The 23328-nt window shown below is 43.0% G+C and overlaps 2 protein-coding genes and 1 long non-coding RNA gene across 14 annotated transcripts in view; 2 read left to right on the top strand and 1 right to left on the bottom strand.

Moving 5' to 3' along the window:
* Positions 1-6093, top strand: part of TMEM131L (transmembrane 131 like) — a 69909-nt gene extending 63816 nt beyond the window's left edge. For 3 of the 11 annotated variants that reach the window (XM_088660236.1, XM_088660235.1, XM_035114144.3), the window contains 7 exons: positions 698-880; positions 2176-2254; positions 2711-2793; positions 3360-3480; positions 3591-3682; positions 4133-4275; positions 5674-6093. In XM_088660236.1, the coding sequence (XP_088516362.1) occupies positions 698-880; positions 2176-2254; positions 2711-2793; positions 3360-3480; positions 3591-3682; positions 4133-4275; positions 5674-5952 (980 nt within the window). In that variant the 3' untranslated portion in view covers positions 5953-6093. Of the gene's footprint in view, positions 1-697; positions 881-2175; positions 2255-2707; positions 2794-3359; positions 3481-3590; positions 3683-4132; positions 4276-5673 lie in introns of all 11 variants that reach the window. The other 8 variants (XM_035114147.3, XM_088660233.1, XM_035114143.3 and 5 more) reach the window with 5 other exon arrangements.
* On the bottom strand, positions 29-14883 carry LOC148687336 (uncharacterized). The gene is made up of 3 exons (XR_015947717.1): positions 14417-14883; positions 9558-9662; positions 29-930 (listed from the first exon to the last, which is right to left on the bottom strand). It is a non-coding gene; the product is annotated as an uncharacterized LOC148687336 (long non-coding RNA).
* On the top strand, positions 14730-23101 carry TLR2 (toll like receptor 2). 2 transcript variants are annotated; one of them, XM_035113878.3, is made up of 3 exons: positions 14730-14928; positions 16296-16535; positions 19190-23101. In XM_035113878.3, the coding sequence occupies exons 2-3, from the start codon at positions 16422-16424 to the stop codon at positions 21527-21529; spliced, it is 2454 nt and encodes an 817-aa protein (XP_034969769.2). In that variant the 5' UTR covers positions 14730-14928; positions 16296-16421; the 3' UTR covers positions 21530-23101. The 2 variants fall into 2 exon arrangements, with proteins under 2 accessions (XP_034969769.2, XP_034969770.2); XM_035113879.3 differs by lacking the exon at positions 16296-16535 and having other exon boundaries at positions 14795-14928.
* The last annotated feature ends 227 nt before the right edge of the window (positions 23102-23328 follow it).

Below are 23328 nucleotides of genomic sequence, written 5' to 3'. Positions count from 1 at the left end.
TAATCAAAAGTGACTCAAAACCAAATGCTATGCATAACTAATTTTAGTAGTTTGTTTTTGATTCCGCTCCTATTTTTCTATTGCATTTTGTGTTTAAGATAGAGCAGTGCTACAGTGTGATGAATCTTCTGGTTCTTTATCCCCTTTTGTGTATGAACATTCTCAGCCAAGGAGAAAGAATTGGGAAGTTCAAGCCAGCGATAAATACACTTGACAAAACCTTCAGTTCCTAATTGCCGGCGGGGGGCTTATAGAGAAAGATGCCTGGGTGCAAGTTCCAGCCTCGTTGAGTAGGAAGGTTTGGGTTCCTAAGGGCATTTGGGTGAATGTGCTTAGAAGCCTCTTCATGATTGGGAATGTGGATAACACAGAAGGCCTTGGCATAGGAAGGTCTGAAGTTGAGCCACCACAAATGGGGGAAAGTGTTCCTCTTGACATTAGGTAGTATCAGTATGCATCTGTGAAGGCTTCTGAAGCTCAGGCATAGAAAACATTTATAAATGGGTCCTATCATATTCTAAACCACTTACCCACTTGGAATATGTGCTAAACCTGTTCAGTAGTTTTCCTGGTTAACAAAATATAGAATGGATAAGAACGTTCAGTGTCTTGTCAATTGCATATATTTGCCAGCTAGCTGGAATAAGTTCGCGAATCATAAACTTCTGTTTTGTTACGAATTTTCCAAATTGCCTAGAAGGTTTCTATCAGTGGCCGAAGAAGTGCCTGGAAAGGTTTTGCTCGGATTCAAGCTCCGACTGCGGAAGTTCTTCAGGGAGTGTTCGCGCCAGTCGAGGCAGCTGGGGGAGCTGGAGCAGCACTAGCAGTTCCGATGGCGACAAGAAGCCAATTATTCCTAGCAGGCACTTCCTTCCTTCTAGTAAGTGCTGTAAGGGTGTGTGCATTCTGCATTTCTTGAGGCATCAGAGTCTGAAAATTGCAAAAGAAGAAGCTGAAGCTGCAGTAACTCAATTATTACAGAATATTTTCAGTAGAGTGTCTTTTAAAGCCTTAACTGGGCAACATTAAATTCATTTAGAAAAATATTTATATACTGCCATATCACAAAAATATATCAAAGCGGTATATTTAGAATCATAGAATCATAGAGTTGGAAGAAACCACAAGGGCCATCCAGTCCAACCCCCAGGAAACACAATCAAAGCATTCCTGACAGATGGCTGTCAAGCCGCTTAAAGACCTCCAAAGAAGGAGACTCCACCATACTCCTTGGCAGCAAATTCCACTGTTGAACAGCATTTACTGTCAGGAACTTCTTCCTAATGTTTAGGTGGAATCTTCTTTCTTGTAGTTTGAATCCATTGCTCCGTGTCCGCTTCTCTTTTGTTTAATTCTCCATCTCCCTTAAAAACCATTGTAGAATTATTGAATATGGGATTAAATGAATATAAATGTATAGATTATATATTCAAATACAGTGGTGCCTCGCAGGACGAATTTAATTCATTCTGTGAGTCAATTCATTTTGTGAAAAATCCATCTAGCGAATCCCATAGGAATGCATTGATTTTTTTGATTTTTTTTTTGCCCATAGGAACGCATTAATTGAATTTCAATGCATTCCTATGGGAAACCGCGATTTGCTAGACGAATTTTTCACAAAACGAATTCGTCTTGCGAGGCAACCTCCAATCGCAAAACCCATTCGTCTAGCGAAAAATTCATCTAGCAGGGCATTCGTCTAGCGAGGTACCACTGTACACATAGCCAAAGAGAGAAAAGTCACATCACCTTACAAATTGCTTCTACCTTGGATTATGCTGTAGAAACCTAAAACTGCATTCAGCATTAAAGCAGACCAGCATAAATCTACAGCTTTTTTTTGCAGCCCTGTCTATTATCAACAGAAATCTCTTCCTCCAATAGTCTGCTTGGCATCAACATTGTCCTCATTTCAGCACCAGGCAAATACTTTTTCTGGGCATTTGGGCCATGATGTGATATTTTTTACCATGCTTACATTTTTACTTACGTTTATGTATTTTTATTACTTTTGTTGTTGTTGCTATTATATATCAGTTCAGGACTTTTTGTTGTGAAACTACCGTAAACTAAAAGTTTGTACTTGATTATCTATGCAGTCCTAGTATGTAGAAAACTATTGTATTATTTTACCAAAATGTCATGCTAAGCTTTATTCTGTCATTTGCATAGGGGAAAGTATTTCATGCAGCGATTTTCCAGCTGAAACACCCATCTCTTTAAACCCATCTCACAACATCTGCAGCACCAGGTAAATACTTTTAATAATCACATTAAAATGTGATTAGCAAATGAACTGGGGGGAAATACAAACTAAATTTGTAATGCTCAGTAGTGTTTTTGCATTATATCTTATTTTATGCAAAACAGATGTGCTCTAATATATTTTATTTCTAATAGCTGGTAACTCTTCAATTGCTGCCTTTATGTTGCTAATTGTATTAAATGACTAGCCACCACTACCATAGAAATGATGTGTGCAGCACACACAGACCTGTATACATATATTTATTTTTGTATGAACCTGTTTAGTGTGTGTCTTTCTGTGTGTAGATAAATTGGGTTTGTTAACTGAAATGCATACAGGTTTCCCACCCGCCCCATGCATGCAGGAAATCTGTTTGACATACATAGCTTCCTTGTATTAGGAAAAGGCTAGTTGATTTTTCTAAATATAAAATAATTTGTTTTCACTTGTCTTCAGCAGAGATGTGAATGGTGTCCCTCAGTATCCAGAAAACCTATGCCCCAACTTCCCTGACATAAGTGTAGACCCAGACAAAAATAAAGGTGAGTTAATCCAAATGAAACTAGATAATGGGACAACTTCATTGGGTACAAACCCTTGTTTACTGGATGGTATGTAAATATTGCATTATACACAATATAAATAAAATCAAAACTAATGCACTAAATGTTTTAAACACACAGAGGTGCACAAAAATGCTAAGTAGTATTAGAATATTCCAATTCATTGTGTTCCTTGGACCTGGAAACATAATTATTAAAAACCATAGTTAGTTTGAACTAAGCCAGTTTAAGTAATTATGCTTTGAAGTTGGCCTGTTCTGAAACTTAACCATAGTTAATGTGAAAACCGCACTTGTATCAGTCTGTACAACATGACAAGCCATAATTAACCAAAAGCTTTTGATTCCTTCCTCCTGGCTATTTGGGAGGAGGTAAAGGGAGAGGGGAAGAGAAAGTGCAATTGTAAGGCTCATTGTATTGCATTCTTGCTTATGCAGATTGTGCAAATGCAGCTGGAAAAGGCAGAATTGAATTGCTTGGTGGTGCTGATGCTTGACAGTTCTTTAATTTAGAGATCATGCTTTCATTTTTACTTGTCCTTCTAGGTCTTTATCCAACGGGGGACCTGTGGCCGCCTCAACCCGTGTGCTTGCCAAATAGCGTGAATTACAACCTTGAGAACAACATCCCATGCATGATCCAGGAAAACCCTTCATTACACAATGGGCAGGTTTCTTCCCCTCCCCCCTCCTGTTACACATTTTACTAAAGCAATGGTAACATTTTGTAAACTGCTAATACATGGGTATTTTGCTAAGTTTTGCTTTGTCTTTTAGTAGCTTCATTGATTGGAATGCCTCCTGTGATGGCCAGTTTACCAGCGTGTACTGCCCAGTGGAAGTGAATGAATACAATGGTTTTCCAGAAGGTAAGTCTCCTACCAAACCATGAGTGGTATAGAAACAGGCACTTGTCCTTTCCCATCAGGTGCTCAGGGTTCTGCTGGACAGCTCCCAAATATCAAATGACAGCTTCCCTGCTTCATCTTAGCTCTTGTGAACACCTTGCAGTCTCCCCACTGCCCCATCTGACTCCCAGCTCATTGCACTGACTTGTGCAACTATAGTGCTCAAGTGCACTTTGGACATCTGTTGGGAGATGGTTTGTGGTCCAGTAGGCCTATCCATATTCTTCCTCAGCACAGCCTGTCTCTTCCTCTTCCCACACCCTACCTCCCAGTGATCTACAGAAACACACACACGCACAAAAGCAGGCTAATAGGATCCAACTGTTGCAACAATTAAGAAAAATGTAGAACCACCCTACAGTATTAAGTTAATCGTTGATTGACAAATCTGCCCTTTCTCCCAAACTATAGAAAATATGAACTATCATAATGGCTTCCCATGCACTCCGGAAGTTCAGAGTTCAGCCTTCATTGATCACAGCTGCCAATCTACTTGGAGCACCCCACCTAATATCCCTCCAACTTGGGAGCCAAGCAATTATGTCAATTCAACAGTGAGTATAACGGGTGTTATATTACAGTACTATGATATAGTAGCATAGTAGCCATCTAGTTATATGTTACTCTCCCTTACATCCTCTTGTTGATCATTTCTTTTTAGTGAGTTCTTTAAAAAAGACTTATTTCAAGATTTAGCCCAGATGATTTCAATTCTTTTTTTCTACTCCGGATTTGATTCTAATTTTGGTGCAATCGATATAAATTTTCTTTGTAGCAGTTATGCAACTCAGTTTGTACCAAAATACATTTTCTACAGGAATCATTTGAGAACATGCATGAAAACTTGCTTTTTCCTGGGCACAAGATTTCAACAATGCAAGCCAGCAGTTTAAATATTAATAGTATTCAACTTGCTAGGCAAATCAGCACGGGATTATTTTAAATAAAAAAGTGGGGTGGGGTAGGGTGGGGACCTGGTGAAATAGCAGAGGAAACAGAAGTGTAGTCAGGAAATTGCCAGGATGAAATATCTTTTTTGTTTTGGAATAATTTTTTGTTCCTGTTGTAGGCCGATCAGTTTAATGCTATTTTTTCCAGAGTTTATGCTGGATCTGAATACTGAAGGAGAGCCAGAAAAGAGACACTGAATTGTTGCTCATTTATTTCCGGAGTGGCACATAGCATTCTGTGCTTCAGGTTTTTTTGTTTGGGTAGTGCTCTCATTTAGAAGTTTTTTTAAAACTCTTGATAAAGTGAATGGTGCCGGTGAGACGATTCAGAGCAGATCTTAAAGTTCTCCAGTTTTGACAGGAGCAGGACACCTGTGCTCAGACTTGTTCCTGGCCCTGCTGCTTCCCTTGCAGTGCTTATGGTGCAGAAGACTTGGCTCCATCAGTAATCACCTTAAGAGGGTGTGTTTTTCCACTGACTGAAGGAGTGGCTGAGAAAACAGGCAATATCACACTGTTGCCTTGCTTTCTAAGGCCCACCATTCCTGTGTCTGGCCTTACTGTTGTTTTGTCCACACAAACGACACATTTTAAGTCATTTTAAGTAAGTGCCATGCAGGAAACAATTTTAAGAGTGCATATTGTTAAATATTTGCTCTTAAGCAAATTAAATAAAGAGTTTTGCAGGGGTGTTGAGTCTCTTTGTCTCCTAAGCTGCTTTTTTCCAAACATTATCTGTTGAGTTCTTTGTTTTTTAATATGTATATTTTATGGCACACCCAGTTCATGAAAACTTTTCTTTTCAACGAGGCTTTGGGACAATTAACATTCTATGGTCTTTTAAATGTTTCTTTAGGAAAGGGGTTAATGGTTTGCTTTGCTTTTGCTTTTATATATTTTGTGAGCCACCCTGTGATTTTGGGTGAAGGGCAGCATACAAATTTAATAAAGGATAGTGGTAATGATGACAATGTTTTGTGTTGCCTGTTTTTTCTCTTCCAGTCCTACCTCTCAAGCACCAGGAGTTTGTCACCCATGTCTGGACTCTTTGGTTCCATTTGGGCCCCTCAGAGTGACATCTATGAAAGCTGTTGCCCAGTCAGTGCCACCACTCAGCATTCAGCCCAGGTGGAAAACCAGGCAGTTCTTTGCAAGCAGGAATGCTACCCGAGATTTAACCCATTCCGTGCCTATATGAACTTGGACATATGGACTTCAGCAGCCAACCGGAATGCAAATTTCCCTCTTTCTAGGGAGTCGGGTTACTGTGGAAACATGTGAAAAGGAATTTTATTTTTAAAATGTGAAATAAAAGATGCTTTCAGTTTTGATTACTAGAATAAGCTGGTTGTTGAACTAGACTTCAATGTTGGTGGATATTTTGGCACTTTTGTATGGAAAATAAAACTTTTTTTTACTGAGGTTTCTGGATTTTCAGCTTTCTTTTCATTGTTGTTATTTATCGTACTTACTAATTACACTTTTTATGAAAGTAACTCAGAGCAACTTTCGACAATAACAGCATATTCATTAAAACAAGCATAAAACCAAACAGATAAATCTATAAAAATAATGCTTTAAGAAATGAACAACAGCCCCCCCAACAACAAAAAAACAACTACTGATAACTCAAACAATAAAGCCAAGCTAGATAAAAGAGCAACATGGCAGCCTAGAATCATAGAAATTGGAGTTGGAAGGGATACCAAGGATCATCTAGTTCTTCTCTTTTCCCAAGGAGCAGGACTAGGATCTAATAGAATTAGAAGGCAGATTTGAGTTGAATCTTAAGATATGCTTGACAGAACAGTTTTGACAATGGAAAAGTGTGGTGGGTTCTCCCTGCTGGAAGACTTCAGGCCGAGTACAAACAGTTGCCTGTTGGCAGATGCTCCAGATTTTCCTGCATTAAGATGGACAACATGACCCTGCAAAGTCCCTGAAGAGCTCCATAATTCTATAAGAAGGTTGCCCCAGCATATCTTGTTTTCTTTTCCCTTAAATCCACTCTCCATTTGTTGGTTTAAAGTTGTGCTAAGTGAATGTTTCATCAGTGCAAGGAGTTCTGCTTGGCAACAGTCATCCTCTCATTCCCCTGTGTACCCCCATAATCTAGGGATTTCCTCAGCCCTCTGGAGCAGATTGGGTAGGGTGCAGGGGTACGTGTGGGAAGAAGAAAGAGAGGGAAGTCCCATTGTACAAGCAGAAGTCCTTGCACAAATGCGCAACCTTCATTGAATAGCCCACCAAGTCCTGCGAGGAAAGGTAAAAGGAGCTGGAAATATTTAGCATTGATAAGAGATTACATGATAGCGGAGTAGAACACAGATCAACCAAATGACAAGAAAGGGAATTTCAGCTAAACATTGCAGAAGAACTTCCTGACTGTATGAGTGATCCTATTCAAAGGATTCATTGTGCATGTTCTTTGTTTTCAGCCACTAGATCAGGAACTGTCATACATTTTGTAATTATTAAACTGTGCAGTGTTTACTAGCAGGAAGTAGCAAATTTGCTAAGGTTTTTAAGAGCTCTGTAATCTTTCTCTTTATAGGAATTCTTTCTGAAAGCAGTATGTCGAGAAACTAGTTTTGCAACCACCGTTAGTCATATTACTCTGTTGTTGTTGTTATTATTATAGAACTGTCTTGGTATTGTCATCCTAAATCGAAGTTTTCAAATAACTGAATGGTGGTCACACAGAAGATGGTGCATACTTGTTCCATTGCTACAGAAGTGCAAGTCCAGAACTGATGGGTAAACACAGGAGAAGACACTTCTAATGGTAAGAGTTGTTGAACAACAGAACAGTCTCCCTTGGAGATCGACTCTTCCTCACTGGAGATACTTAAGCAAAGGCTGGGCACTCATGTGTCAAGAGATGCTGTAGCTGCATCTTGTCGTGTAGATCCTGAGTTGGACTAGATCAGGGGTGGCCAACTCCCAAGAGACTGTGATCTACTCACACTGTTAAAAACTGGCAGTGATCTCCCCCCCTTTTTTTAGGAAGGAGGAAGGCGCATTTGGGGGGGGGTGTCAAAGTTGTTGAGTTTTTTCACGGCGGTAAAATGTTGAGCTTTTTTTAGAGGAGCCACAGTTGTTCAACTTATTTGGGGGGAGCCATGGATCTACCACAGATGTCCAGTGATCTACCAGTAGATCACGATCTACCTGTTGGACGTGCCTGGACTAGATGACTTCTTAGACCTCTTCCTTTCTAACTCTGAAATAATATGATAGACTGCCAGAAATCCAGACTGGTAACAACAGAAAAAGAGAGCATGTAGCTCAACCGCAAAAAGCATGCCTTGCATGCAGAAGGCCCAAAATTTAGTCCATTTCCTGGCACCTTCAATGATGATCTCAGCAGTCCTACAAAAGGCTGCCTGAGGGTCTGGGAAGTCAACTACCAGTGCAGAGCTAATTATCAGGTTCTGTATGAGGCAGTTTTATATGTTTTAACTTTTGCTCATTAGCTGTCACAGGTTGTGTGTGTGTGTGTGTGTGTGTAGTGTGAACTTTATGGATGTGGCCATTAGACATTGTGCACACAGCTGTTAAGATCAGAGACAAGAATTGGTAGCCCAGAAAATGGTAACAAAATATATGCGAGTTCAGCTGCTATATTGTAAGGAGTTTTAAATTACTGGTAGTCCTTCCAAAGTTTGCTTCTAAAATACATTTAAAATGTATGTTAGCCTCAAAACTTCTTTTTATGCAATAAATCCCATTTTGCAACCCAAACTGATTCACACTAGAGAATACACACACAAACACAGCTTTACTTTTTTTAAGACTGCAATCCTATACACACTTACTCTGGGAGTAAGTGCTACAGAATTCACTGGATTTCCAGTGGACCTTACACAGGCATATATAGGATTGCATTGTTACCAAGGCTGCAGTCCTATGCACATTTACTGAGGCGTAAGTATTGATGAAGAAACCAGGGTTTACTTCTGAGTAATGTGGAGGAGTGGGCTGTATAAATAAATAACCTTTCCTTCAATAAAGTTCATGGGACTTTCCAAGTGAGTGAGTACAGAATGGCTATTGCAGGCTAAGTTGAATTAAAACCATACCCAGCCTTTCCCATTTTCTGCTTCAAACAGCCAAGCAGCAGACACGTTGGTTGTGTCTATAGGTTCCAAAAGAGAACACAACCTTATGGTTAACTTTCATTAACAAGATCTATATACTGCTTAGTTATTTAATAAAAATGATTGAGTAGGCACACATGGGGTAAAGCAATCATGCAAGTCATGTAGTCCCAAGTAGTGGAAATTAGAGGAAGATGTTCACTATCGGTAGTATCCTAGTTTTAGGTAAATAGTACTGATGGTCCAGTCATATATTTGAAATGGGAGTTCTCCCTTTTTGCTTTTAAAAATCTGTTATAATTACACTTGTATCCCAGATTTTCCTGAATACTGTATTATATTTCTGCTCCTTTTTATTATTTAAGCGATAACTTTTATATATATATAGATATATAAGATATATATATCTAGATATTTGAGACTATGTGGAACCACAAACAGTGACCGGCAAAGCACCGATTCTGCTTTGTCATTGAAATTTGTAGCTGAAGCAGAAGTGGCTTCTTAACACATCCACACTTGCCTCTGTGAAAACAGGAAGCCTGCTGTCATTTCCCAAAACACAGATTGCAACCCTTCCCCAAACTCCAAACTTTAGCTTTCTTTTTTAGAAACAATGTCGTTATACAGCAACTAAAGTTTGCAAGCGACGCTAATGGGAGCTTGAATACATTCATTTGCAGAACGTTCCATATTTACAGGCCTGTCTTACCTGCCTGAACTGCTTTGGGGAACGGCATTGGGGGAAAACAGTGTTGTGTGCCTATACCTGAAAGATTATCTCACCTCACTGGGCTCTGCAGGGAAGGTTAATTCCACATAATGTAAGAATTGGGTCTTTAGTGTCGTGGCATCTGGCCTTCGTAGAGGTTCCTCACTCCTCTTCTAGACCTATAAAGTAAAACAAAAACCCACAACCAGACTCTATAGTTAATGTATTATTTCCATACAGTTGACCACTCTTAGTAACTCTCAATGAATCAGATGGTTTTAAAGCTCCTTAAGACATGTCTAACAAGGAAGTAAAAGAGCAGTTTTAAAAAGTGATCATCAAGGCGGATGGATGGGTATGCTTCAGTAGATTTCAAAGTTTCTGTTCCTCTATATTGGCCAGTCTACTGTTGGTTGTCATACATAGTGACTCAGAGCTGCTGAATAGAATGCACATCAGTTTGCACCAAGTGATGCAGCTAGTCTGTTCAACAAGGTGGAGATAAGCTTAGGGATGAGGAACAATGGACTTTGCAGCAAAGCTTCCTTTTTCTCTCCTGTCCTCTCCAGCCTCCCATACATCCTGGAGCAGGTTAAGGGTGCGGGGAAGGATAGGAAACTGAAGTTCTGTTCCACCATATTGAACATATGACAATGACACATTGGCTACAACCTATAGACACACAAAAAATGGTAAGCAAGTTCTTTAGCCATGAATTTTATCTCTCCCCACCTTGTTACTTGTGAACTATGGCCTATTGTAAGTGATAGGTTAAGAAAAACCATTTGTTCTGAGTTAACAGAGGCTTTATGGCCTCCTCCTAAGTTGCTCATATACAGAAAAGAGCGGGAGTGGTACAATGCTTAGTGTCCAACTTGTACAAAGGAGACTTGCTCCAGACTCCAATCAGCCATGAAGCTCACTGGGCAATGTTGGGCACAGACACAGTCTCACAGCCTAACCTTTACCCCACATGTGAACATGGGGTGGGGATGCTCCATTTCACTTTGAGCTCCTTGAGGAGTAATGGGTTAAAATGGCAAAACAAGTGTGCCACACCATGTTTCTGTATTGGGAAAGGGTATTAGATTCAGTCATCATTCATGCCCAGAACAAACATACAGGACATTAATTGATTACAGAAGTACTTCTGTTTACAGTCCTAGAAAGAAGAATCTCAATTGTGAGCAAAAGCATATTTTGAAGGGGGAGGGAATTGCTACTGCCAATTGCAGGAAGTTAAAGCATAGCTTTTTAGAAGTGGGGAATAGATTAAAACATAAATCATATTTGTAGAAAATACCTTACCTGGAAACTGGTCTCTCTGACAAACGTTTTGCAATTTCCACAGAATCAAAATGTGCAAAATAATCTGTTCTCGCATGGTTAATTTTACTGTATTTTACGCATGTGGAAACTTGTTAAGATTATAAAACAGCAAGTTGGCATAAAAATGCGAAAACACAATACAGTACTGCACTCTGGCTCCCACCAGATCATGAGAATGAACGAAACTGGTGACATCTCTTCATTGTCATTCTACATTCCACAGCAACAATTCATTTAATAGTTTGTTATTACAATCTTTGTGTTTTATAGAGGTAACATAAGCTATCCTGTTTTAAGAAGAAATTCCCATTCCCACTCTGTTTTGTGCACTTCAGATGAAGTAACAGCAAAGGCATGTGTCAATTCAAAATACTTTCAGCTGTTTGCACTGTCCTAAAGACCCCCTTGCTTTTCAGAGCATAAACAGGAAACAGGAACTTTGATCAGAGTATTAATTTGTGACATATCAATTATTTTTGCTGCCAGCTACTGTGTACTCCTAAATTTGAGGGAACTATTCCAGGAGACAATATCTCTTGCTTAGGAAAGTGAAACCTGTAGCCTTTCAAATATTTGTGGATTCCCCATCAGCCCCAGCCAGCATGATCAATGGTCAGGAATGGTGAGAACTGGGAGTCCAATGCCATCAGTTATCTATCCATGGCTCTGCCCATTGCTGTTTCCTTGCCTGTTTTAGACAAAAGTATATTTTGAAATGATGATTTTTATTTTACATATGGTACACAATATCTCATAGAAGTGGTTTTCTAAACAAGTTCACATAGCATTTAACAAGTGTTTTCTTTAGCAAACATTAAAGAGAATACACACAGTGCCGGATTACGTAAACAAGCTATAGCTTAGGGCCCCACTCTCTTGCCCCCCCCAAATATTAACCCTGTAAGCTCTGGGTCTCCTCATAGGCAGAGGGCCTTCTCAGCAGTGACGCCCACCCATCAGCTGTCATGGATAAATAACTACAACTTTTAGAAGACATCTGAAGGCAGCCCTGTATCGGGAGGTTTTTAATGTTTGATGTTTTATTATGATGGGCATAATATGATGAATGGTGCTGGTTTTTATTTCTGCTGCTTGTCTTCCAATGAGAGCAGTTGCTTCTGCTACCACTTTTGCTTGCCCTTCCCTTTTGGGGACTTGTGGTTGAAAGCGCACTGTCCAGCCAATACCCCTTGCATCATACAGTGCGGGGAAAAGAAGAAGCCCTTGGCAGAAGATCAGGACTTGCATGGGACTGATAATCTGCTGATGAGACAGATATATTTAACTTAGCCACTGATGACATTAACAGGAAACCACAGACATGAACACGATGGAAGAGCTTGAAGAACACCGTCCATGAGGAAGTAAAACAAAGGATTTTTTAAAAGCTGTTGCATAATTTCTGAATCAGAGGTTGCCAGCCTTTTTGTAGGCACCTTTCAATTTTGAGAATATGCCGCAGGCAGCAGTCACACAATGGCTCCCATATCTGAAAGAACAGAAAGAGAGACGGGACCACAAAATGATGTGGTCATGCATCCCATCAGTGTGGGAAACACGCACTTGGATCAGCCACCGCCATGCTTGTTCAGAGAAGCGCTTTGCAACTTCACTCTTGTTCAGAACAGATGGTGTGCACGTGTCCTGGCATTCAGAAAAGATGAATGTCTCTTCTCCTTAAACATGTGAACATGTTTAAGAGGCGTTCAGTCTAGAAGAGGCTGAGCCAGTGCAAACAGGTACTGAGCATGAAGTGAAATCTCTCCTACATAGTGGATTTCTAGGGAATGTTTACTGAGACCTTTTGTGGTCACCAGAAGAAGTAGTGGGGACATACTGTTGCCTGTGGGTTCCACACTGCTGATCCCTCTGATCTAAAGGGTCTCTTGTGGCCTCATTTACTAGGATTCATGTGTTGTTCTACTGAACCTGTTGTATAGGTTTGCTGATACTACAAAATTCTTTAGATGACTTCAGTATTGCAGGATAACATACGGAGTGGCTTGCTTCTCTGTGTAGTGGCTTTGCTGAAAATAACATAAAAACAACAGCTAGCAGAGGGGCACCTGTAGGTGATAACTATTGAACACAATTTGCTCCTGTTGCACTGATTTAAGAGAAGGGGACATTTAGGCTCTTAAAAAGAACTCCCTGGTCAACCAACTCCAGGCAATGGACGGTGTGCCTGTTCCAATGGTAAATGTTTTCCTGGAATTGGCTGGAAAATGTCCAATATTTGCTTCCAAGTGAGGACTGGAGGACTGCTGAACATGTCAAGGGCAGTTGAAGTGAACAGCCTGTGATTGTTGTCTCCTAGGGGCTGCCAGATACCCCAATGGGAAGCTCTCACACAAGACCGGAGTACTAGAGCAGTCTCCCCACCTGCAATTCCCAGTAACTGGTATTCAAAAGCAGTGGAGGAGGAACCTAGTAATCATGGCTAAAAATCACAGGTGAGATCAACTTAAAATGTTCACCTTTTTTTTTTTAAATGGTGTAAAAATTCACTGGAAAAGTAGGGAAAGATTCAACATGAGCAGTCCTGAGCAGCTCCCCACCTTCCAGGACTGGTCCAAGACATACCACACTGACAATCTAATCTGCACAGGCAACAGGACTCCATCCTCAAAGCAGGATGCTTTGTTCCCTATCATTACTTGCCCTGTAACTTCCTGCTGAATTCCGGTTAACTTTTCATACCACAAATGTTGTGTCGCTGTTTATGTTCTGCTTTGGTTGTGCTATAGCACAAGTATTCCCTTGTAGATGACGATAATGCAGCAACATTTGGGAAATTTGTGGAACTGATTGATATGTCAATGGCCTTGTACAAACCCTCCACTAATGCATTATTGTTGTGTCAATAACATATCACAAAATATATCCCCACCCCACCAAGAACTATGCTCCAGTCTGGAGGGATCCTAACTTTTTAATGTGCTGGGTGGGGGAGAGGTGCAGAAGGGCTCCACTTTAGGCAGCAAAATCTTTGGGGCAGTACTTCCTCCATCAAGACCTAGAAAAACATGTCGACACCATGCATGTAAAGAACCCAGCTCTTCCCCCAAGAATCCTAGGAACTGTAGTTCGTTCAGCCTTCCCAGAGCAGCGTTTCTCAACCACTGTGCCGCGAGACGCTGGCTGGTGTGCCGCGACGTGCGGCGACGAGAAGGGCGATTTGCATTGTCACGTGACTGGTGGCCGCCAATAGACAGCGCTGACCCGCCGGAAAGCAATATTTGGCAAGTGTTTCTTACAGTCATAATTATAATATAGGGCGGCACAGAGTTAAATTTTTTAACTTTTTTAATGGTGGTGTGCCTCGTGATTTTTTTCACGGAACAAGTGTGCCATGGCCCAAAAAAGGTTGAGAAACACTGTCCCAGAGCACTCTTAACAAACTACACTTGAGATTCCTGCATTCCAGCGCTACGATTCTATGATTCTACAATTCCCAGGATTCTTTGGGTAAGCCAGATGCTAAATGTATGGTGCTGCTGCTGCGACCTAAGGCTGCCTTCAACAAAAGTTCATTTAATACGGTGCGTTAACGTGAGAGCAGCCCTTATCCCCCTTCGTCGCCCCTCACGCCCAGAAACCTCACCTGTGGAATCAAGCTTCCTTTCTGCACTACGTATTTGCTCCCGGTGCTGCGGGAGTAACGTGCTCACTGCCTCGGGGTAAGAAGCCCGACACAAGGGACTCCGGAGGCGAGCGACTCGCGCGGTGGCCTCCGGCTAACTCGGCAGCGGGGCAAGGCCAAAGGGCTCCACCGCTCGCCGGGAGGCCTCGCGCTTCAGGGCCCGGGGGCGTCTGTTCGGCCCCCCCCCCCCGCGACTCCGGCACCTGAAGCCCGGCGTGCGGTGAAGCGCGGCAACATCTGCGCCCGCCCGCCGCGCCGCCGCGCCCCTCCCCTTCTGGCTCCGTCCTCGCCCGCGCTCGGCAAACCCTCGGAGGCCCGCCAGGCACTTCCCCTCCGGGAAATCCAGTCGCGGAGAGGCGGCGGAGCGAGCCGGGAGCGCGGGAGGGAGGCACCTTCAACTCTTGCAGGACGACGCGGATTTTGCGCGCTTGAGGAGCCCCAACCCCTTGGAAGAGACACTGCAGGCGCTGCCAGTGAGTATTTTATTTTTTCTAGTGTTTTTATGTGCGGCTCGACTATTTCGAAGCAAGTCCACACCCGCCTGCTCACAAGTCCGTCCCGCAGAGTTCCATGGCATTTACTAGTAGGTAACAAGTAAAGGATTGCAGCTTAAGCCGATAGTTGCGCTGCTGCGGACAGGGCAGTTATTTCCATGTTTACGCTGAAAAAAAGTTTCTGAGGAAACGTGCTGCGCTGCTTAATTTTTGTTTTCCCACTTTCCTTCCCTCTACAATGGGGATGCAACAGCAGCAGCATTATCTTTGACATGCATTGGATGGCGATGCTCATTTGAATGCCCTTTCCTGTTTTCTCTCCCACTTTAATTACACGTTTACAAATAGGTCTGAAAGTGAAACGATTCACAGGTATTTGTGTGTGAAAAAATGGTCATAAGAACTTCCTAAGTTTTAAGACATAGCTCGACATGCATGAAGTAAGCATCGTTTTGTTTTTTTATGGGGACCTTGCCATTGGGCATCCTCCAATGCACCTTCTCGTGTGCAATCCGCTGCCATTGCTCATTCAGCCTGCAGTTGCCCACACCAGGCATGGAGGTGCCGTGTAGCTTCAAAGGATGCCCCTGACACCCACCCCCTGCCCCCCAACAGCCCCACTGTGGAAGCACCATTTGGTTTGAACTATTCAGGTAGCAGATTTCCTTCCGGTTTACCACTTAGCAAGCCTGTGTGTAGTAATCTGTTACAAAAAGGAATAGTAAATAGTGTAGTTTAGTTTTGCTCCATAGCTTTAGTTCTGGGCTGAGTCAGTCTGCCTTGAATCCTTAGTTGGACACTTGCAATAGTGTGGATCAAAAGCATGGTTCTTGCGTGGTTTTTGAAGTTCAAGAGAAGACTTGACATGGCCACTCAAGTATGTTTCTTGCTCAGTACGCTATTCTGCCTTGCTATTTAGAAGATGCCTGCACAGCCCATCCTCCTGGTGTTTATGTATTGGAGATTAGAAAACAGGTGTTTAAGATTTCTTTCTTTCACACATCTAACCCTTGTCAGCACAGAAAATCCATAGGACTTCTTTCCCTCCCCTTCGTTGGTTATGGAATTTTAAATAGGGGCACCAGTCCTAGTTAACCTCACTGATGAAATAAACCCAGTGGCTGTGAAATGTCACTGGCAACTGATGGACAGCTATGGCACAGCCCCTTACAGTTAGCAGCATGTGAGTCACACTGCATCCTTTCATGATGTACACGGGTTGTGAATAAACTATAAGCAGTGGTGACAAATGATCATGTGGAAAGCAGGGCTAGGGCACAACATGCAAAAGGAGGGGTTGCTGGCACACACACACACCATCTGCCCACTGTCTTCTCCTTCCACAGAGTCCCAGCTTCAGCTTCTGGCATCCCCAGTTCAAAGGACTGGGTAGCAGGTGGTGAGGAAAGCTTCTGCCTGGCAGCCACTGCTGATAAGAGGAGCCCAGCCTTCTCCAACCTGGTTGCCATGGGATGGGAATTGAAATCCAAAACAACTGGAAGGTTGGCACAGATGGACAAATAGTGTGGCCTGGTGTGAAGAGGTTTCCTGTGCCCTCCTGCCCCTGTTCTTCATTCTTTTTTCAGGTGCACTCCTTTTTGCTTTGTTCATTAAGGTTGGCACCACCTTGCATATAAACTGCTGTAGGTGATCTCATTTCTCAGTAATCCACAGGATGCATTGTATCCTCTTGAGTGTGTCAGAGAGAGCTCATCCTGTGTTGCATGGCAAGCCCCCGAGCCCCACCCCATTTCTTAGATAATGAAACACACAGACACTAACATTTTGGGCTAATGGGATAAAGAAGGCCACAACTTTATTGGTTACAGATGTGAGCGGTATTGGTTTAGGCAATGGAACTGAACCGACTATATCTGACTCCTGCCCGTCATGCAGATAGTCTCATTAGGCTTACCCGGGCTTCAGGCAGGATCCACACCCCCGGATCCCTTTAATAGAATACCCTTAAAGAGGAGGGGCAGATGAAGGCCACAACCTCCCCTCCCATAAACCAGGTTTACCAATCCCTAACTGCCAAACCTTACAAAGTTGTGATGATTGCTACAAGGCAGGTGAAAGCTACATTGCTGGTGCCAGTTTGCCAAGTGGGAAAATTCCTACCTGGCCCCCTCAACAGGCGACTAACCGTAGTCCATAGAAAGCCCAAGATGGCAAACACATGGAAATAGGGTGGGAGGGCGGGAGATCTGAAGCAGGAGGCGAAAAGGAGACTGAGGCCCCAGCCACACGGATGTTTAAATCAGGTAAGCCACGTACACCCCGGTTGACCATATTGGTCTGCCATAGGGCATGACGCAGCCAGGACTCCCAGTGACATGGGCAGCATTGCCACGCCCCCTACTGTAACTCCGCCTCCCTGGGAAGGTGAGCGGTTTTTCAGAACCCAGTGTTTGGAGAAGCTACTTCATTTGCATTTGTTGTTTGCCCATAATCTGCTAAAACACTAAGGCTGCAGTCCTAACCCCATTTACCCGAAAGCAAACCCTAGTGAATTCAGTAGGATCTACTTATGAGTAGATACGTTTAGGATTGTGCTGTCGATCAATTAACTTGGGTGCAAGTGTGTAACAGCCTGTAGGTTTCCCATTGCCAACTAATGTTTGTTATTTCCAAATTGCTACTTGACAGTAACAGATGGGGCGGGGGGGAGGCTTTTTTCAGGTTTGTGCAGTTGTTTATGTTATAAATGTGCCTGGGACATTCCCAGCAAAAGCATCTGGAATGAATCAAGGTCACCAGCCTTTCTTGCATGAATATGAAAGTGCAGGCAGTGGTGGGAGGGGGGAAGTACTGGGACTTTCCCTTCTGTTGGCACAAGATCCAGCTGGGAAAAGCTGCTGGGAGGGCAGCCAACTGAACTGAAAGTGCAGGAAGAAAGTGCTCAGAAATGACTGCTGTTTGGTTTGGTCTTCAAGAGATCAGAGCTCAAATTTATCTCTAGCCCTCAACTTGTTGAGCAGCCTTCAGTTGATTCCTTTGGTTCCCCCGTCTGTAAAATGATGGCTTGTGTCGCTTTACAACAATTGTGAGAATGAGAGTTGGCTCATGTAGACTAAAGCACTGTTTACATGGACAACATCTGTCCTGTGCTCCAAAATGACAATCAGAAAGTAGCATAGGACAGCTATTGCCCATGTAGTGCAGCTGAAGCTGCCAAACATCTGGAATAGCCATTTTGTATTTACTGCATGTCTGCAGGATACCTTCCAAGGTGGCAGTGCCCATGGCAACAGCTTTGGCAAATACCCACAGCAGCGACCCCCCCCCCCAAACAGCCTGTGGTTCAACTAAGTTTGACTCAGTTTGAAATGGATAAGCATTAAGTTAAAAAGGTAAAGGACCCCTGACCATTAGGTCCAGTCGTGACCGACTCTGGGGTTGCACGCTCATCTCGCATTATTGGCCAAGGGAGCCAGCGTACAGCTTCCAGGTCATGTGGCCAGCATGACAAAGCCACTTCTGGCGAACCAGAGCAGCACATGGAAACGCCGTTTACCTTCCCACTGTAGCGGTACCTATTTATCTACTTGCACTTTGACATGCTTTCAAACTGCTAGGCTGGCAGGAGCTGGGACCAAGAAATGGGAGCACACCCCATTGCAGGGATTCGAACCGCTGACCTTCTAATCAGCAAGCCCTAGGCTCAGTGGTTTAACCCACATCGCCACCTGGGTCCCTAAGCATTAAGCATTAAGTTAGGGTCACTAATTTCTTTGGGTCTACTCATGAGTAAAGCTTCGTTGAAGGCCACCCTTGGTATTAATAATAATAATAGTAGTATTAATTATTAATAGTATTATTATTAATTGAATTTATATACTGTCCAGGGGTCTCAGGGCAGTTCACAGAATAAAATCAATACATAAAACCACAAAATAACTAATAAGAATAAAAACAACTCAATAGCCCACCCCCACCCCCAAAAAAATACATTTTAAAAGGGCATGGGATGTAAATCAGATCAACCAAAGGCCTGGTTAAAAAGGAACGTTTTTGCTTGGTGCCTAAAGGTGTCTGTATATTAGGGGCTGAAGCCAGGGGGCAACTATCTAACAGGGCCTCTATCTATCAGTGAACTTTCTTATAGCACTTTGTATAAAAAGTTGTTAAAATGCTGACTGTGTGATTAAATGCTTTTAATAGTGAATTAAAAACAAATTCACTCAATTATATTTCTGTTTCTTTCTTCCTTTTTCACCCCGCCCCAACCAATATTTAGACAGTCATGTTTGATCAAGTCTGGCACCTGTGGTTCATCTCTGCTCTTGGAGCTGCGAGTCTCTCTGCCCAGCAGATCAGCCCATTTTGCGATGCCACTCACTTTTGCAACTATTCTTCAAGGGCTTTACGTGCAGTTCCTTCTGGACTAGCAGATGATATTGTGAAGCTGGATTTGACCTCCAACAGTATAGAGCACATCAGGGAAGAGGATCTGAAGTTTGCTGTCAATCTGAAAACTCTGTTGCTCCAATCTAACCAAATTCGGACAATTGATGAGAAGGCCTTCCGCTCCCTTGTAAAGCTGGAACACTTGGATTTATCAAGGAACAAACTGCCTCATTTGTCATCCTCTTGGTTCAGGCCCCTTTCTTCCTTACAGAAGTTGAACCTAATAGGTAACTGCTACCAGATTCTTGGGGAAGCTCCACTGTTTTCTGAATTGCCAAAGCTGAGATACCTGTACTTTGGAAATGACAACTTCTCTGCTTTACAGACACAAGACTTGGAAGGAATTTCAACTCTTGAAGAACTGGAAATTGAAGGACACAACCTCAAACAATATGTAGCAGGAACTCTGAAATCAATTAAGTTGATAAATCACATTATGTTGAATATTCCCCCCACTGCCACTTTAGCTGCAATTATATATGATGTTACAGATTCTGTGGTGTGTCTTGAACTGAGAAATATACAAATCCTTGATATGCCGCCCATTCCCTATTCTGGTCCAGTGCTTCTTACAGCTGTGCAGAAAGTTATCCTTAGAAATGTTGAACTTTCGGATACGTCTGTCATTCGGATTGCACCCATATTTGCCCTTATGAAACAAATGCAAGAGGTAGAAATAGTAGATTGCACGTTTGAAGGTACTGGGCAGTTTTATGGTGTTCCAGATACTCCAACTTCCCTGCAAGTGATAACAGTCAGAAATTTGACAATTACCAAGTTTTATTCCTTTTCAGATCTTTCTTCTGTGAAGTCTCTTGTAAGGAACTTTACCAGACTTACACTTGAAAATGCATTTGTTTATCTAGTGCCCTGTGATCTTGCAAGGAGCTTCCATTCCATCGTGTATCTTGATTTCAGTGGGAATTTGTTGCTAGATCCGTATTTGAAAGCATCATTCTGTGTGAATGCCTGGCCTAGACTACAAACTTTAAATGTCAGTCGAAATGCTTTGAAGCAGATTTCAGTAGTAGCAGAAAGTGTAGCTCTTAGACGGCATCTTATTAACTTGGATATAAGTCAAAATAACTTTGAAGAAATGCCAGCCTCGTGCGTTTGGCCCAGAAGTCTGAAATTTTTAAATATATCTGGCTGTAAATTAAACATGCTCACAAACTGCATTCCTCAAAGTCTCGAAGTACTGGATGTTAGCCATAATAACCTCAAAGACTTCAGACTGAGCTTGCCTGACCTGCAGGAGCTTTACATCAAAAACAACAGATTGACAACCCTACCGGATGCTGCCTCAATTCCTAGTGCTAGAATCATAAATATTAGACAAAACCAAATATTCGACTTCAATGAGCAGCAACTTGTCAAATTTGCAAAAATTGAGAAACTGGATGCGCGTTACAACAGTTTCCGCTGCTCGTGTGAATTTGTATCCTTCACTCAGTCGCAACAAGGACCATCTAATGTCTTTGTTGCGTGGCCAGAAAACTACATCTGTGACTCTCCGGAGCATGTAAGAGGGAAGCAAGTGGGAGCTGTTCAGTTTCGGCCCTCTGACTGCCACCTGACTTTGATGGTGTCCTTAATCTGTATCCTGATGCTGTTGATCGTTGTGGCAGCAGCAGTTCTTTGCCACAAGCTTCATGCCATCTGGTATATGCAAATGACCTGGGCGTGGCTTCAAGCAAAACACAAGCCCCAGAGAAACCAGAAGAAAGAAACCTGCTATGATGCCTTTGTTTCCTACAGCGAGCAGGACTCTGAATGGGTGGAAAACGTCATGGTGCAGGAGCTGGAGCAAGCTAATCCCCCATTTAAACTCTGCCTCCATAAAAGGGATTTTACGCCTGGCAAATGGATTGTGGACAACATTATCGACTCCATTGAGAAGAGTTCCAAAACTCTGTTTGTGCTGTCGGAGCACTTTGTACAAAGCGAGTGGTGCAAGTACGAACTCGATTTCTCTCACTTCCGGCTTTTTGATGAGAACAACGATGCAGCAATTCTGATCCTTCTGGAGCCCATTCCAGAGAAGACCATCCCCAAAAGGTTTTGTAAGCTCAGGAAACTAATGAATACAAAAACATACCTTGAATGGCCAAGGGATGAAGTTCAAGAGCAAATATTTTGGTTTAATTTGAAAACGGCAATAAAATCTTAGCAGAGACTGTAGGGTACATAGGGATGGGAGAATCTGGGGGTTCCTGTTTCTCAGCTTCTCATTTTGCCAGGCTTAAGTTTTCCACATTTTTACAACAGTTTGCACTTAAAAAAAAAAGTCCTTATGAGAATTCAGCTAATTTTTCCTTCATATGCACATTTCTGCAAAACCGTTTCGCACGATGTATAGGCATTTTTTATGTGCCCATGACCTCGGCACATGCATTGTTTGCAATACGTGGTTGAAAAACTGCATTGTGAAATTCAGAGAGTTTTGAAGGGTGGCTGCATTTCGGTACAGTTTCAGAAAGTGCAAATTATTTGAGTTTGCCTTTAAATGTGAACTGGATCAAATTTCTTCCTTGTCCCTGATGTATGTGATCCTTTCGGTCTGAGCTGTGTGCTCCACTCTTATGTGAAGCATATAAGAGGGTAGGCAGTTGGTAGTTGGGATGAGCAGCAGGGCCGGCCCTACGGCCAGGCTGGGTGGCGCAGGGCACCACGGCACCGGGCACCACGGCGCCGGCCTGCCAGGAGGGCGCCATGAGCAGCGCCCGCCTGCTGGCCGGCCGGTCCGCCACGCAGCTGCACCCATGGCAACTGCGCTGTGCCTGCCCACCCGCCCACCACGCTGGGAAATGGGGTGGGAGGGCGCCGGAAGGATCCGGCGCACCATGGTGCCAGGGGCGCTTAAGACAGCCCTGATGAGCAGATTAAAAAAGAGAGGGTAGCACTCTTGCACCTTTATAGTCTGCATCTAAGATGGAATTCTCTCTTCTTCATAACTACTAAAGCTGCAGGAGTCCTAGTCTTTTTTTTTTTAACCTGGCCGCCTTACTGGCAGTCCAGTCCCAGCCTAATCCTCAGGATTCCAGCACCTGACCCCCAAGATGACAGCTGTATCCTAAGGCATACACCCCTTCTGCAACTTCGCCTCCACACTGCTTCCAAAAAAATTGACAAAGTGTAATGCCTCTCCAGGTTGGACAGCAGCAGTTGCTCCTTCAGAGTTTTCCCTTTTGTGCCTCAGCTGCTCATATTTTCATGACACCAGCCAATGGGAGCAAGCTGCACAAGCTCCTAAGGCAGGCATAGGCAAGCTGGGCCCTCCAGATGTTTTGGGACTACAACTCCCATCATCCCTGACCACTGGTCCTGTTAGCTAGGGGTGATGGGAGTTGTAGTCCCAAAACATCTGGAGGGCCGAGTTTGCCTATGCCTGTCCTAAGGCAAGGATGGTGAACCTGCACCCCACCAGGTGGTGGTGGTGGTTTATAGCTCTCACCACCCTTGCCCATTGGGCTTGCCTGAAGATGCATAGTGAAGAGGGACTGCCCTACTCAGTGCTCTCAGTGTTTTGAGCTGTGCAAGAGCACATTTGTACAGGTTGCTATTTATACACTGGAAGGGCACGAAGCAAGCACCTGCTGCGTGGTCAGAATGCTCTTTCAAGTGTGCTGTATGCTACTTCACACATTGACTGATGCCATTATAGTTTCCTGTGTACCTGGTGTCTTTGCTGGCAAAGTCCTGCATTTTGTAACGTTGTAATAAAACATTCTTATCAAACACATTGTGGCTATATGGTCATGAATCATTCAACTGCACTGATACCCACAGAAGCTGATTCACAACCCAGTTAAATGAAATTGGATTGATGCTAATTTAGCTCCACTGAAGAGTGATGGGTGAGGCTTATGACATGTTTATTGATGAAGGCTGCAATCCTTTGCACACTTTTTTAAAAAATAGGATGTATGTCTCCATGTAGTCTTGGGGGAGCTTGAGACCTATTTATGT

The sequence above is a fragment of the Zootoca vivipara genome, chromosome Z1 (genome assembly GCF_965207765.1).
Source record: "Zootoca vivipara chromosome Z1, rZooViv2.hap1.1, whole genome shotgun sequence".
Lineage (NCBI taxonomy): Eukaryota > Metazoa > Chordata > Lepidosauria > Squamata > Lacertidae > Zootoca > Zootoca vivipara.
Note: the sequence above shows the minus strand (reverse complement) of the source record. Positions and strands in the feature narration are given on the sequence as shown.

Bases quoted from the DNA above. Each gene is read 5' to 3' on its own strand.
- TLR2 (XM_035113878.3), top strand. From the start codon at position 16,422: ATGGGAATTGAAATCCAAAACAACTGGAAGGTTGGCACAGATGGACAA. The intron at 16,536-19,189 runs GTGCACTCCTTT...ACCAATATTTAG, and splicing joins GTTCTTCATTCTTTTTTCAG to ACAGTCATGTTTGATCAAGT.